General features: G+C 55.3%; 1 protein-coding gene across 1 annotated transcript; it reads right to left on the bottom strand.

The window, feature by feature from the left end:
- Positions 1 to 626: 626 nt before the first annotated feature.
- Selenon (selenoprotein N) lies at positions 627 to 14,912 on the bottom strand. The gene is made up of 12 exons (XM_063235794.1): positions 14,539 to 14,912; positions 13,929 to 14,046; positions 10,865 to 10,998; positions 8,658 to 8,867; positions 8,334 to 8,458; positions 7,764 to 7,901; positions 6,186 to 6,267; positions 5,872 to 6,060; positions 5,465 to 5,570; positions 4,277 to 4,389; positions 4,091 to 4,192; positions 627 to 2,695 (listed from the first exon to the last, which is right to left on the bottom strand). Exons 1-12 carry the CDS (start codon positions 14,887 to 14,889, stop codon positions 2,525 to 2,527), a joined length of 1,839 nt encoding a protein of 612 aa, XP_063091864.1. The 5' UTR covers positions 14,890 to 14,912; the 3' UTR covers positions 627 to 2,524.
- Between the last annotated feature and the right edge of the window lie 27 nt (positions 14,913 to 14,939).

Here is a 14,939-nt window from a genome sequence, read left to right as displayed (position 1 = left end):
TCCAGATCTAGCTCTTTGGAATGGCAAACTGTGCTTTAATCATCACTTCCCCTTCCTGGGCGATAGCAGAGACTACAAATCCACTCTCCTGGGTATAGATGTTGTTTGTGTCTATGTCCCATTTAAGTCCTCTTGCAACAAGGAGAATGGAGCCATTGACCAATACAAGGTATGAAAGGCTGGTCTGATTGTTGAGTGGTTTATGCTCTAGAGCCCTTTCCTGTGGATCAGGTTATTGCTAGGCTTTGAAACTCAGTCTTGGCCCAGTTTTTCCTTTCCCTCTTCTGCTTCAATGCTTTTGTAAATCTTTCCTAAAGTGCACTTCTCAAAATCACCCAATGCTTTTCTCAAACTCTACTTCCTAGACAATGGGCTTAACTTCTGGATCTTTCTAGACACATGGCACCAGATTCTCAAAAGGATAAATTCTATTACTAGGTCTGTTGCAAACTTATTTTAGGCAAGTCACTCAAGTCCTCTGGTGACAGCCAAGATAGACCCTGAAGACACCCCAGCCACATTCTTCTCTGTCCAACTGCCAAGCCAGTCATAAAAAGGTAGGAAGCCAGGCCAAGGAAGAAACAAACTGAACACACTGTTCAAAGGAAAAACACTGAGAGCCGCCCTAGTCTCTCCAATTTTATTATAGGACATGTTAAGAATTGGGGGGAAGGAAGTGGCAGAGACGTGACCAAAGAGCAGCTGGGGACTGTTCCCTGGCTGGGGATGGGCAGAGGCATCAGATGAAGATTCAGAAAGCTCAGTAGTCAGGGCTTTACTGTGGCCCAGGACTGACTGATGTGGAGCCAGTCCTCCAGGAGCAGGGAGGCTGGGAGGCTCCAGCCCCATAGTAGAGGCACTGAGACAGACTTTGGTGGCCTCTTTCCCTGTAAGGGACAGGAAGTTCCATCTCCCAGGGCACAAAGAATGACTGAACTCAAGGGCTCAGGTCGTATGGAGCTCAGAGGGCAATGAGGCATGATTTCCACCTTAGAGAAAACAGACAAGGAGAGAGGTGGGGGTGTGATGCCAAATAAAACACCCCCAAACAAGACACAGGCCTGGGTGTTACATATGAGTTTGATTCTCAGCCCTAGCACTCTGAGTGACCTTGGTCACTTTGTCTCCCTAAGACTCATTTCTTTACTTGCAAAATGGAAATAGTCACCTACTTCACAAGTTTGTTGGGATTAAATGAGAAACTACTTGTTATTTTAGCAAAACGCCCGAGGCACAGAAGGCTCTTGGGAACCTGCTATTGTTATACTTAGTATTCAATGAACTAGCCAAGGCAGACTGCACGTGGGGACACCCAGGATGGCTGGGGGATGCAGTAGATGCAGGGACAAGTCTGCCCTCTTCCTCTGTCAGGTTTAAGGTGAAGGGATGGGGAAGAGTCAGGCATGTGAAGGACAGGCCAACTTCAAGGCTTTCACGGGAAAAGCCCAAAGATACCTTCTGGGCCTATGTGGTCAGGGTAGAGCTGGGGGTATGGTACACTCATTCTCTGAAAACTGTTTTTAAAAATCTAGAAGGAGATGGAAGAGAGACTACTGCTTCCCATAAGTGCAACTGCAAAGGCATCAAGCTAGATCCATCTAGGATTTCGGATCCAGCCATCATGGGGCTGCTGCTCAGGGAATCATTATTCTCTTCTTTCTCCTCAGTACTGCGGCTATAAAAATATACCTACAAACCTTGAGAAAGTTCACATAAAAACGCATTTCTGCATGTATAAAAAAGAGACTGGCTGTGGTCAGTGGCTCAGGACATGGATGAAGGCCCCAAGAGTGGCCAAAGAGAGTTGGCAGGTGTCCCGTGGTGGACAAGCTGGTCTGGGGTGCCCCTGGTGGCGGGGACAGTGCTGGCTCTGGTACAGGCTGTTCTTTGGCCGCGCTGTACTTCCATGGAGGGAGGGACTGAGGAGAAGGAGGTGTCAGGATGCTCTGGCTCCCACAGTCCTACTATGACCTCTGCTAGGGCAGGTGGCTTGAGAACCTTGGCCCTGGCCCTCAGGGCCCATTCTTCCTTATGGCAGAAGCCTACATTCTGGAAGACTTCCCAGGCCCCCAAACAGGGGCACCCCATCCAGCACAAGGCCCAATGAGCAGCTGCTCTGCACACAGGCCTCAGAAGGCTGTCACCCGCTGCGATTGACCCTGGTTGGGGGCACCAGACAGAGGAGTGCAGCTGGGGTATGGTTAGCAAGAATGGCTCTATGTAGACGGAAGAGCTGCTGGGCCCCTGGGCCCCCTGGTTGCTTCCTTAATGCTTCCTTCTAGAAAGAGTTAAAGTCAGAGCCAGCTGAGTAGGGAAGGACTTGGAGGCCACAGAGCTCACGGTTTATCCTCCATCAGTCCAAGCCCTTTCTGTCAGCCTCCAATCATTGAGGCAGAGCAGGGTGACCACCCTCAGTTGACCTTGGATCCCGCAAGGCAGCTAAGGGTGAGGAGGCATCAGGAGCTGCTCCAGTCTGAGATGGCGGAGGACCATCCAGCCCCGAGCCCAGTGGCCTGGTGACATACTAGGACTCAAGTAGCGGCAGGCCACGCCGGAGTCCCTCCTTTAGGAACTGCATGTAAGTGGCTGTGGACGGGTCTTCAAAGGTGGACGAGAAGCTGAAGATGTTGTCTTTGATGTCCTCAGGCTTCATGGAGGTGATGTCCAGGAAGTAGTTGGCGTTGATGTGATGGACCTGGGAGAAGGGCTGGGTGAGGAGAGCCAGGGAGGCCCCAGGCTCACTGTCTGAGGAGAAGGAGCTCTCTCAGGCCCCCACAATCCTCGCTCGGGGAGGCATTTGCCAGAACCTGACCCAAGCCGGGCTGTTCTGCCCCTACTCACACAGGGCTCCTCCCCACCCTGTGTACCGGGCAGAAACCTAACATCTTTCAGGGTCACCTTTTCCCCTATCCCTGTTCCTCACAATGGCTGCTCTCCTCTCAGTTGCTGGGATCTCCGAACTCCATACTCACTTCTATCAACGTCCAGTACATGATGGCCCCTTTCCCTATCCACCTTTGCTCCAGTCACTGGCTGCCTTGAGGGCAAAGTCTCTGTTTCTGTACAGAAAACTGAATGGTTGCCTGGAAACTGAACAAGTGAGTGAGGGAACGGATGGATGAAAAACCAACAGATGAGTGAGAGAAGCACACTAGATGGAGTCCCACAGGCAGAGCCCTGGCCTGTGCAGGCACCCCAGGGCAGGAGCCAGTGACAGCTGTGCACTGCCGGGTCTCCCCCTTGCCTCTGCTCCCCAGTTCTCCATACCTCCAGGGCCTATTTTTCATCCCTCTGCACCTGGGACGGTAGAAGCCTCCCGCCTGCTGCCTTTCCTCTCCCCAAGCTCTCCCTAAATGTCTCAGCCACCCCGGCCAGCTCCTGCTCCGGCTCCTGCACTGCTCCCAGTCTAAGATCCAGAGGCAGCAGCTGCCCTCCTGGTGGCCCTGAGTCCCATGCCAGCCACCCCTTGGGATTATGGGGCAGGGCTGGCTTCCTTGTGTGACCTGGAGGTTCTGAGGCTCAGGCAGGCCAACCGCAAAGCCAGCTGCACCTCTGCCTGCCAAGTCTCTGAATCCTTTTGTGTTTTGGTACCAGGCATAGAACTCATGACCTAGCACCTGCCAGGCAGGCGCGTATGCTGCTGACCTAAATCCCTTGCCCCTCTGAATCCTTTGAGCCTCACTTTCCTTGTACGCAAAATGGGCATCAATGATCACCATCTCTTGAAGCTGTTGGGAGGGCCCAGTGAGAGGATGTGGGTGAGGCAGGGAAAAGGACTCCTCAGGAGAGGAAGGTCTGGAAGCGCAGCTGCAGCCAGCCTCCTCCCTCCCCAGGCTTCTCTCTGCCTCCCTCCTGCCAATCCAGGGTGGCTGTAATGGTCCCAGGAAAGCCTCCCTTCCAGGCCATGCTTTTGTCCACTGAGCAATCTGTTACACTTGGAGTCGCACTGACCCTGCTACCGTGTGGTCCCCAGAGTGACCCTGGGGTTCTGCTTCTAGGGGGCATGACCCAACACCTGCAGTGGCATTCCTAAGCTATCCTGGGGTTAACCAGAGGAACCTGCTGTCTGTCCCCATCCTGAGGTGCCTACCACAGTGCCATTGGGCAGGCAGATCATCATCTCCACGGGGAAGCTGTACTTCTCCAGGTGCAGGCCTGCCAGCTGCCGGAGGGACGGGTTCTCCTGGTTGCTCTGTAGGGACAGTCAGCACACTCCTCATACCTCCGACCCCAGCATTGTCCCAGAGGCCCTTGGGGGCTGTCCCCGTCCACTCACCTGCAGGTCCTCCAGCTCCTTCACTAGGGACCAAGTGCTGATGAAGCTCTCATTGAGAAGGGTGAGGATGGGCGAACTTTCCAGGACAGTCTCCCGGAGAGTCCGCCCCGAACCTGTGCAGGGAGAGGCCAAGGCCAGAAGATGAGGTGACCCAGAGGGTGAGGGGACCTACATGTCTATGTGGCTTCCCATAAGCAGTGGTCTTGGTTTGGGGAAAACTCATGTGCTACAGAATGGTCCCTGAACCCGGGTGGAATAACAGATTCAAATTACACACCAGCTTCCTGGGCTGATACTCAGTGTGGGGCTTCTACCTGGTCCAGGGACTCTTAGTGACAGCTTCTTAAATCCACTGAACTCTGTTCCTCTGTATGCAGATTACTCAGAACTCTTTTTCCTATTGGGTGACAAACTCCTACACAGCCTTCAAAGTCTCAGCTTAAATGTCACATTCTCCAAGAAGCTTTCCCTGACCCCAGCTACAAACTCTCATGCCGCACTGGGCCTTGCCTTACATTCTACTGTCCATGCTGGGACTCACTTACTCTGCATCTGCCTCTGTCCCACTCTGGGAAATGCCAGTGTCCAGCCTACTGGCTGGTACAGCGGGCACCCAGAATGTTTGTGAAGGACCAGATGAAGACGGGGGCACTGTTTTGTTCATCTCTGAACCCACTGCTGGACACCCAAAGAATTTTGCATCCAGCAGGTGTTTGGTGAATTTTCTGAATAAGAAACACAAGCCCATCACTTTGCAGGGCACTTTCACAACTCTGGGAGATAAGAATGTGAGTCCCCTGTCATTGCTACGCGATAGGCTTAGGGAGCAGAGTCACTTGGTCAAAGTCAGCAAGTTGAAAATGGTTGAGTCTGAACCCAATCTGCCAGGGCCCCTTTTTCTTTCTTTCTTTTTTTTTTTTTTTTGGTCTTTTTCCTTTTTATCGGTACCGGGGATCGAACTCACGACTGCCTGCTTGCAAGGCAGGCGCTTATGCTGCTGAGCTAAACCTCCAGCCCCCAGGGCCCCTTTTTCTTTACCTAGTTCTCTGAGCTTTGCACAGGACCCTTCAGGACCTCAACCCCTGCTCTGTGGCTCCCCCAGGAAGGTCCCATTCATTGCTAGCCTCCTGTGCCCACAAAGTGTGAAGTTCCCCTTTTTTCCCCTTAGAAGCCATAAATTTCCCTCACCTCAGCAGGACTGGTCGTCCAGGGCCCCCCACAGCAGGATCGAGTGCACCAGCTTGTTTTCGGCCTTGGCTCGGTCGAAGGCCTCAATGAATGGCAGGTAGGTGACCTGAGGTAGACAGATCTTAGCTACTGTGTGCGTCTGGGGTCCTCTTTAGAGGCTGAGTATACATATATATGTGAGTCTGTGTACATGTAAGTACGTATGTTTGTGTGCATGTTGGTGTGTGTGTGTGTTGCTGACGAATGTGCCTGAACTGACAGCTCCTCTGCAGTCACAGTGGCACACTGGCAGCACCCTTGACCCAGCCAGCCCTATACATGCTCCAGTGTTGGCACCCCCAGCTACTGCAGTGCTCCCAGCCTCAACCCATAGGGTCAAGCCCCGGCCTTCCCCAGCCCTGCCTCACCTTCTTGAACGGATACATGGCCACTTCCAGGCGCCGGGCAGCCTCCTCCCAGCTCAGCTCCTGCTGCCACCTGATCTCCTCAAACACAAACTGGAGGGGCTCCCCCGAGGGCAGGCGACTGTCAATCATATTGCCATCTTCATCCAGGATCACAGAGGGCACAGAGGGTCCTGTAGCCTCCAGCTCCATCTGGGCCAGAGGTCAGTGGTGAGGGGTGTCTCAAAGATGGGATCTGAGAGACCTTGAAGGATGCTCTACTCATGGGAGAGGTGGGGATACGGAGGCCCAGGGGCAGGGTGCTGCTGTGGGCTCACCTGGGGTATGTAGCCGATGTCCACCTCCATGCTGCTGCTCTCACTGGCCCCGTATAGCCACTCCATGTCCACATTCAGAGACCTGGGGAGGCCAGGGCAGTGCAGCAGCTGCATCAAAGCCCGCACCCATGTGTGCCTTTCCCACAGCTAATGTGATCACTGTTCCATCTGTCAGATGAAGATGCTGAAGCTCCGCCCATCCCACGCTGCCCCCTCCTGAGACACTGCAACAACAGCCACTGGCCCAGCCTGGGGCTGTTCACAAGTGCACACACAGAATGTGTGCCCATGACCCTTTGGGACATGGAGGGAAAACCAGGCATAACACAGCGCAGAAGCCAACCCACTCTTTTCACTGCGGATGGTCTGATTAGTGCAATGTGCAGTTACGCCACATGGGGGCACCCCAGGATTGACTAGCAGCCACCTGGGCTGCAGGTGTCAGGTGAGCTGGATGCCCTGAAGGCAGCCGGCCATCCCTGTGGCCTGGGAGCAGCTGCCTGGGCTGGCTGGTCACTTGCCCTTCTGTCTCATCCAGACTAGAACCCCTCACCTCAACAACCCAGGTGGGCTGGGCTGAGGCCCAAGGGAGATGCTCCTTATTAGGGGATGCTGGAGTGGAACTGTGCTTCCTCATTTTCCCTTTGGCCAGCTCGTCCTGTCCCTGCCTGCTTCTCTCAGGGGAGAATGAAGCTGAAGCCACTCCCACACTTAGGGAGCCTGCTTTTCCCAGGCTCTCCAAACACTCCCTCGCTCCGGCTCTGCAGGTGAAAGAGGCCAGGAGTCAGCCTCCGGTTAGCAGATGAGAAACCTGAGGCCCAGAGAGGGCTGGGGCCTTAACCACAGCCACACAGCACATTTGTGCCATGGCCAAGACTTAAATACAGGCCTCCTGGCTCTCAGGGTACAGATGTCACACAGGCCTGCTAGGTGACTACTTGGTGTCACCTATGGAACAGTGATCACATTAGCTGTGATGAGTGCATACGGAGGAAGCTTGTAAAGCCAGGTGCCCTAGTCCACCGTACTGCTGACAGAGGACCGACCCCGAGCAGGTGAGGCAGACAGTCAGGTGGCAGATAGAGACCTGTCTTAGAAGCTCTGCGAAGGCTCTGTGGAGGTTCTCTATGCACATGCTGTTCCCTCTGCCTAAAACCCTTTCTTCCCTCAAGTCTCTGTGGAGATGTTATCTCCTCTGGGAAGCCTGTCTAGGCCCCCACCAGCTCTGCCCTCCTGCCACCTTCCAGTCTCAGGTCTGCCTGGGGCCCATCAGCACAGGAAGGTGGGAGGCATTGGCTTTAGGGAGGGTCTGCTGCACCGTGTCCCTGTGCAGAGGTGGAGGGTCGGGCCCAGTGGGTCCCTGGGAAATGCTTTCGGTATGATCCTGTGCCGCCCTCAGCCCACCTCTTGTTCTCTCCTCCTGAGCCCCAGGGCCAGGCCCCTCCCCAGAGCTGGCTCTGGGGAGCAAAGGAAGAGGCAGGGGCTGAAGTGTCTCTGGGCCTCGCTGCTAGTGAGCTCCTGCAGCCAGAATATGAAAGCTGTAGCAGGGTGCTGTGCTTGGCCAGGGCCAGCTCCCACCTGTGATTGGGCACGAAGAGCCGGAAGTCGCGGATGTGGGTAGCATCTTTTGACAGGATGATGTGGCCAGTGAACTGGCCCGGGGAGAACCAGAAGGGGAAGTCAGGGGGCTCGCTGAGCTGGAACTCGGCGTGGATCCTGTGGCAATTGGGTCAGTTAAGCCAAAGCCCTCATCCCTCTGCTCCCAACCTGAACAGACTGCTGTGGGGCAGGAGACAGGACAGGAGGACAGAGAGGAGCATGCGGGGCACAGAGAAGGTGTGGCCCCAAGAGTAGCCATGTTTGGGGGCCAGTTGGCATGCTGTCTTCTCAGGTAGCTCTGCCTCGACCCATCCCGACCTCCCTCGGCTTCTCCAAGCTAAGCAAGTTCCAGATGCTTCTCACCGGATCCTCATGTGCCCTCTGAGAGTCATCACGACCCTGATGCACAGAGGATGGACCAGATGCTCAGAGAGCCAGTGGCACAGGGTGGGAGTGGTGGAGCTGGGGCCCTCAGGCAGGCCCTCCCCTGCCTGCACTGCACCTCCCAAGCTGCCACTGAAGTCTCTGGCCACTTCGAGGACCTCTCACCGGAACATCACAGTGTAGTAGGAGTCGCTGACAGCGGTAAGGCAGGCCACAGCCCCCTGAGGTGCAAAGCGGGTCTTCACGAAGGGCCGAGGGTGGAACATGCTCAGGAGCCGGTGGATGATGACCTGGGGGACACAGTGGGGACGAGGCTCCCTAGTTAGGCCCTCTGTGCCTGAACCTGCTGGGTGAAGTCAGCTCTGGACTCTGGGGACCTGAGGAAAGGTCCAGAGGGAGGCAGGAGAGCAGGTGGGCCAGGCCTGGCCCTGGGGTCCAGGAACACATGGGGAGGGGGCTACTTCTGGCTGGGAGAGCCAGGTCCCTTACCTCCTTGCCCTTGGGCGGTGGCGGGTAGAAGCGGTTGTTAGACAAATACCCGGTGAAGACACTCAGCTCACTGGGGATGATCCACCACGGCTCGCCCAGCTCCTGGCCTTGAGGGGGAAGGAAGGGCCGGAAGTGGCGGGCAGCGAACACTGCGCTGGGTGAAGCTGCAGTCGTCCAGTTGCGGAGGCCAGATAGGGCGAGGCGGGAGACCTGGGGCAGGGAAAGCCCAGACTGCGACACTGGGAGCGGCCATGGCTATGGGGCTCCTGTTCCCATCGGGGGTGCAGGTCTCCCTCAAGCCTTGAACCAGACCACAGGCCAACAGAGTAAGGAGAACCCAGGGAGGTCCCTGTCCTAGTGACAGCCATCAGTTTGGCCCTGTCCCGATCAAGATGAGAAAGGCTCATCTCACCCTCCTAGGCCTCAGCAGGAGAAGGAATGGCCCCATGGTCCACCCAGGCCCAGCCCAGGCCAGCTTGGTCTAAGACAAAGAGCTGTGACAGCTGGAGGGTCTGTTCAGGACAGGAGGACCAGGGTGATAAAGCTCGGGATCCTACACGGATCCCATCCCCATTCTCTGCATAGACCAAGCCCAGCTGCCAGCACCTGCTCTAGGCCACCTTGAGACTCCATCAGCCTGGCTTTCCACTCTTCAATCCCCCAGCTCTCCCCAGCAGCTAATGTCCCATGGACAGAATTTGTGTTTGGTGCTGAGTCTGATGGTAGGAGTGAGTTAGCATCTTATGGGTAAAATTTTGAATCAAAAGCAGGATGAGACCACAGGGAAGGGGAAGGAGGTCACCCTCAGACGGGGCCCCATCTTGAGAGTCACCTTCCCCACTCTGTCTGGGCACCCTACACCAAGACCTTCTCTAAGCCCATTTCCTCTGAGCTTGTGGTGGGAGGGAAGCAGCTGGCATAGTGCCTGGCACTCAGAGGAGGGACCCTGGAGCAGAAGGGCCCCTGTAATAACCCCACCACAGCTCCTCCCTGTCCTTATGGGGTGCAGGCCTGGGAGCTGTGTTCCTCCCATGCATCAGCCAGCCAGTGAGTACCTGGACAGGGAGTGCCTGGCACCCTTAGGGGAGCTTAGCCACCAGGGAGCTGCCCTTTCTTTGATGAGCAGGTCCCCTCTCTCTCTTTTGGACCTCCACAGCGGCATGAGCCAGGCTCAGTGGGAGGTGGCAGATGCATAAGGAGCTCCCACCTAGTGGGATTGACAGGCAAGTCTGCAGAGCAGGACTGGGACTGTCACAGGCTGGCCAGGCTTGGGGGAGGTGGCAGATGTATAAGGAGCTCCCACCTAGTGGGAGTTGACAGGCAGGTCTGCAAAGCAGGACTAGGACTGTCACAGGCTGGCCAGACTTGAGGAGCTGTCTGTCGGAGAACGGAGAACGTGCTGCCTGCCCCTGCTCCATCTCCTGCCCCTGCTCCATCTCCTGCCCCTGCTCCATCTCCTCTGGGAGTGCAAGTGTGACTCGGGTGCCTGTCCCACTCCTTTCTCACCACTCTGTCAGGGCTCATCTGCTAAAAAAGCCCAGCACACCAAATCCACCTCCAGCCCACAGCTTTCTGTGGAAGGTCAAATTTGAGCACCTAACAATTTCTAACCTCCCCCTACACCCTGTCCCCTGGCATCTCAACTTCATTGTGTCCAAACTGGAACCCTCACCCCACACCCTAGATGTATTCCCCTCCTACGGTCCTCATCTGGACCAGTGGCCACCATGCACACCCACCAGGCCTTGGAGGCTGGTGACCCTAGCCTGTGGCTACCTCTTCCTGCTCCTCACCCCTTTTTCCCTGGCAGGGCCTCACTAATTCTACTTCACTAGAGTTCAGCAGAGTACCTGCCAGTGCTAGGCAGCTGCTAGAGGCCTGGGGAGATAGGCATGTGCCGGCATCACCGCTAGTGGGCAGCTGCATTACCAGGGCATGACTTCACCCCTGCCCCTCCCCCTCCCGTGGTGATCTCTGCCAGATGGTACTCCCTCCAGGAAGCTGGCCCAGACTCCTCCACCTAGAGGGGGGTACTGCTTTTGTCTACCTCAGCCCGGTCTGTGGACCTGGAAAACAGGGATGCTCCACACTCTTGCACTCCAACACCTGGCACAGTGGCACACAGAGGGGGCAGAGGAAGAGAGCACAGTCCCATCTTCAGAATGCAGCACACCAGGTGTCTGTGGGGCCACCCTGTCCCCACTCACCCCTAGGAACCCATCTTTGCTCTTCGTCATGGTCTCCGGGAGCAGAGGCTGGAATCGGGCTTCTATGGTGAGGGTCTCTTCACTGGGGTTGAGGGGCAGCTCCTCCTCCTCATAGCTGGCTGTGAGTGTTGACCCTGTGAGATACAGATGGCTGCAGAGGCCCTGCCCTCCGGCTGTGGGCCCTCACTTCTCTCAGGATGTCCCCACTGGCTGGTGGATAAGGGAGCCAGGCTCAGAGCTAGGATAACAGTTAACAATCACCAGAGCAACAAGCAATGCGTACTACATTATAGAGGTGGTTGATTATTACACTATTACTAACTCTATTTTACACCCGAGAAAGCAGAGGTTCCAAGTCATTTCGCCAGAGTCACACAGCTATGTATCGGGGGAGTCAGCACTGAAACCCAGGCCTGCTTTGTATTGAACCTCCAATGAGTCATAACCTGCTTTCGGGTGTTGGGGGACTGTGAGGGGCTCAGTCAAAGGAAGGGGAGTGAAGAACTAAAGTGAAAAAGAGAAACAGGTGTCTTGGTGTCACTGGAAGAGCACTGATGTGGGGTGACGGGACCTGCTTCTCCTGTTCCCCTGGTGGCCTGCTCCCTTCTGCATAAGGCGGGTTGGGCTGGCAGGGGACAAATGAGATTCCTCAGATCTCCTGCTCAGGCAGCTGCCAAGGGTGTCATCTTTGGGTCGTCAGGAGGATTAAGAGAGGAAGGATGCCCATTTCAAAAGGGATGACTAAGAGACACCTCTTCCAGTGAAGCAGGCAGGGCTAGTCCAATGTGCTCTCCCAGGGCAGGTTCCAGCCACACAGCCCTGCCTGGCACTTGGTGGCCTTGGGGACCAGCTGGCAGGCTATAAGAGTGCAGGCTGAATGGGTGCATTCAAAACAGCTCTCCATTAGGAGTCATCTGAGGCACCCCGGATGCTCTTCAAACGCAGATGGCCCGATACCATCCCAGAATCTACTGAGGCAGAACCTGAAGGTAGGAACCAGGAAACAGCCCGCCACTCTGGATGCAAATCCCTGCCCTAAAACTCACTATTTCTTCTGTATTTAAAAGTCAATGCAGTCAAACATTCTCAGTGATCTGGAAACTTGAGCAGAAAGGGGCAGAAAGAAAATGCAGGGTTGGGGTTGGGGATTTAGCTCAGCGGCATAAGCGCCTGCCTGCAAGCAGGCAGTTGTGAGTTCGATCCCTGGTACCGATAAAAAGGAAAAAGACAAAAAAAAGAAAAGAAAATGCAGGGTTATTAGTCTGCTTTGCTTATTTAATTATTTTACTAGTATCACAGATAATTATGAAGAATAATGCTCAGGTTAGCCAGGTGCAGTGGAGTACATGCCTATAGTCCCAACTACTTGGGAGGCTGAGGCAGGAGGAGCACTTGAGCCCAGAAGACTCAGGCCAGTCTACACAGCAAAATGAGAACGCATCTCTTTAAAAAAGAAAAAATCTGGGGATGTAGCTCAGTGGTAGAGCACTTGTCTATCATGCATATGGCCCAGAGTTCTAGCCCAGCATTGCAAAAACAATAACAAAAAGAACTCCAGCTTTGCTAATCCTTTGCTTTTTTTTTTTTAAATAAAAATGTTATTTTCTGAATTATAAGGAACATTTATAATTGTATCGCTGTAGATTTTGTAAGAATCTTTTTTTGTCTTTTTCGTTTTTACCGTTACCAGGGATCGAACTCACGACTGCCTGCTTGCAAGGCAGGCGCTTATGCCGCTGAGCTAAATCCCCAGCCCCCTTTGTAAGAATCTTAAAATATGAAGCAGAACATTAAACACATGCATAACCATCAGCAAGAGAAAACTGTGTGCCTCTATTTATGGCTTGATTTTGTTTGCTTATTTAGTTGCTTATTTTTTTGCTTTCCGACTTCCCAAAATATGGTCCAATTTTTGCATTCACAGACTAGAGGCAATGGAAGGATTCTTCTCTCTTGATACAGATTTAGATGAAAACATTAAAAGTGTCATAAGCCCACCCACTTTGCTAACATGTCACTATGAGGGAACACTGGCTCTCTGGTCACAGAAAAGGTCAGGAGGTGGCTGTGCAGATGCTCAGAGAAGCATACACAGAGTCAGAGGAAGAGGCAGAGCCAGAGGATGCAACCTGTTCAGCCGCCCATCCGCTTTTATGACAGAACTGCCCTCCCGAGACACAGGGATACACAGCTGCTGCAGCAAATCCACATTTTCATCTGATCTTCTCATCCAGCAGTGGTAGAGGCCACTAAGCCAGCAGGTGACCAGTCTCCTGCCCATCCCCAAAACACAAAAAGTCCACACGATACTCTGGTGTCGGCATCTCTCTCCTCCTCTGTCCCATCTACTGACCGACTTCCACTAGGCAAGCTAGAGAGTCATCGTGTGCCAAGATCACAAGTTTGAGGGAGGTCACAAGAGGTTGGATGGAAATGGACACAGAACTTGAGAGGGTGGCGGAGTGAGAGAACCAGCTTATAATTCTAGAATGTTCTAGCTTCTCATCTTTACCAAAAAAAAAAAAAATCAATTATCACAAGTAGGCAAAGTGGATAGCAATGGACAGCAGCTAAGCAGACTTTTGGACCGGTAAAAACAGTTACAGGCCCTGTTTAGGAACTACCTACTGCAGTCTGGTCATGCTGCACATGGCTCCTTTCCTCCTCATGCCTGTGGCTGTGCTGGGCCCTGGAACCCGGGTCTAACTTGGCTCTCTAGCTTCTTAACTTGGGCAAATGAATGAACCTGCCCCTGGTCTCCCAAAGCACAGCCATCAGGCTCACTAATGTCTGCCTCTCAGGGCTGTGGCAAGGTTTAAACAGAGAACCCATCGGAAATGCTAATGTGCTATGCAGCCCTAAGCGTCCTCGGTCAGTGCATACTAACTAGTGTTACTACTGTAAGCAAGAAGAAGGCAAGGTGGGGTGCTGAAGTGTCTGGAAAGTTTTCCAGCCACCTGCCAGTAAGTCAGGGCTAGGGAGACTGGGTCCCGGGGGTCCTGCTCCACTGCAGGCTGCCCTCTCTGCAGACCCCTTCTTCCCAGTCAGCCCCGTCTCTCTGTACCTGTCAGCTTCTCTGCGATGGGTTTGAACTCTTCGGGACTGAGGCGCATATCCTGGTCAGTGTCCAGTGAAGAGAAGAGAAACAGGCCTTCTGTGCCCAGGGCCTTCAGCGCAGATTCCTGCTGGGGAGAAGGTCTGGGCTGGGCTCCCATTGGATGCTCCCTGACCCAAACAGGCGGCTGATGGAGCAGCTCCTTTACCCTGTGAGTTCTCCCCTTACTTTCCCATTTGTCCAAATGTCACTTCTGAGTAGCCCCAGAGCCCCCATCCCCTTCCGGGTCACTGCTGGCCCCTGCCCCACGCTGTGCCTTCTTGGATGGTCCATTATCCAGGTCCCCCTCCCAGTCTGCGTCCATCCTCATTCCGGGGCCCTGCTTCAGCCAGGCCCGCCACGGTCCCCTCCTGCTGCCCCTCCCTGCACTACCAGCCCAGGACCAGGCTCTGTAGTCCCAGCCCCACTCTGCGCCTCTGTTTAGGGTCACCAACCAAGGCGTCCCTCTCCGTGGCCCCTCCAGTCCGGCTAGTCCTGCTGTGCTCTGGCCAGTCCTTTCCCCTCCCCGCGTCCTGCCCATCGTCCCTTGCTTCCCTCTGCCCATCCCCGCGTCCCGGACCTGCTGCGCGGCCGCCTGGGCCTGGACGAAGTGGGTGTAGACCCGGGCGGCGACGGCGGCGAGCACGGCGGCCAGCAGGGCTCCGAGCAGCGCCAGGGCGCGCGCGCGGCGGCGGGGCGGCGAGGCGGGGACTGCAGGGCCGCTGGGGCCGGAGCCGGGCTGCCCGCGTTCCCCGGCCCGCGTCCGGCCCATGGCAGCAGCTCCGCCGACTAACGGGTCCCGGCGGGGCGGCGGCAGGGGCGGAGGGAGAGGCGGGCACGGCGGCCGAGGGGCCGGATCTGGCCCCCTGGCGTCTGGACGTGCGGCTCCGCAGGCCCCTTTCCCTTCCCCGCGCCTCTTCCTGGCCCACATCCTCTCACGCCTGCGCCAGTCCCCGTGTCCCCGCTGCAGGCTGTGACCCG

The sequence above is a fragment of the Cavia porcellus genome, unplaced genomic scaffold (assembly GCF_034190915.1).
Source record: "Cavia porcellus strain 051 isolate PalLab524CR breed Dunkin Hartley unplaced genomic scaffold, mCavPor4.1 scaffold_25, whole genome shotgun sequence".
NCBI classification, from domain to species: domain Eukaryota; kingdom Metazoa; phylum Chordata; class Mammalia; order Rodentia; family Caviidae; genus Cavia; species Cavia porcellus.
The sequence above is the reverse complement of the archived record's forward strand: the minus strand, read 5'-3'. Positions and strand labels throughout refer to the sequence as shown.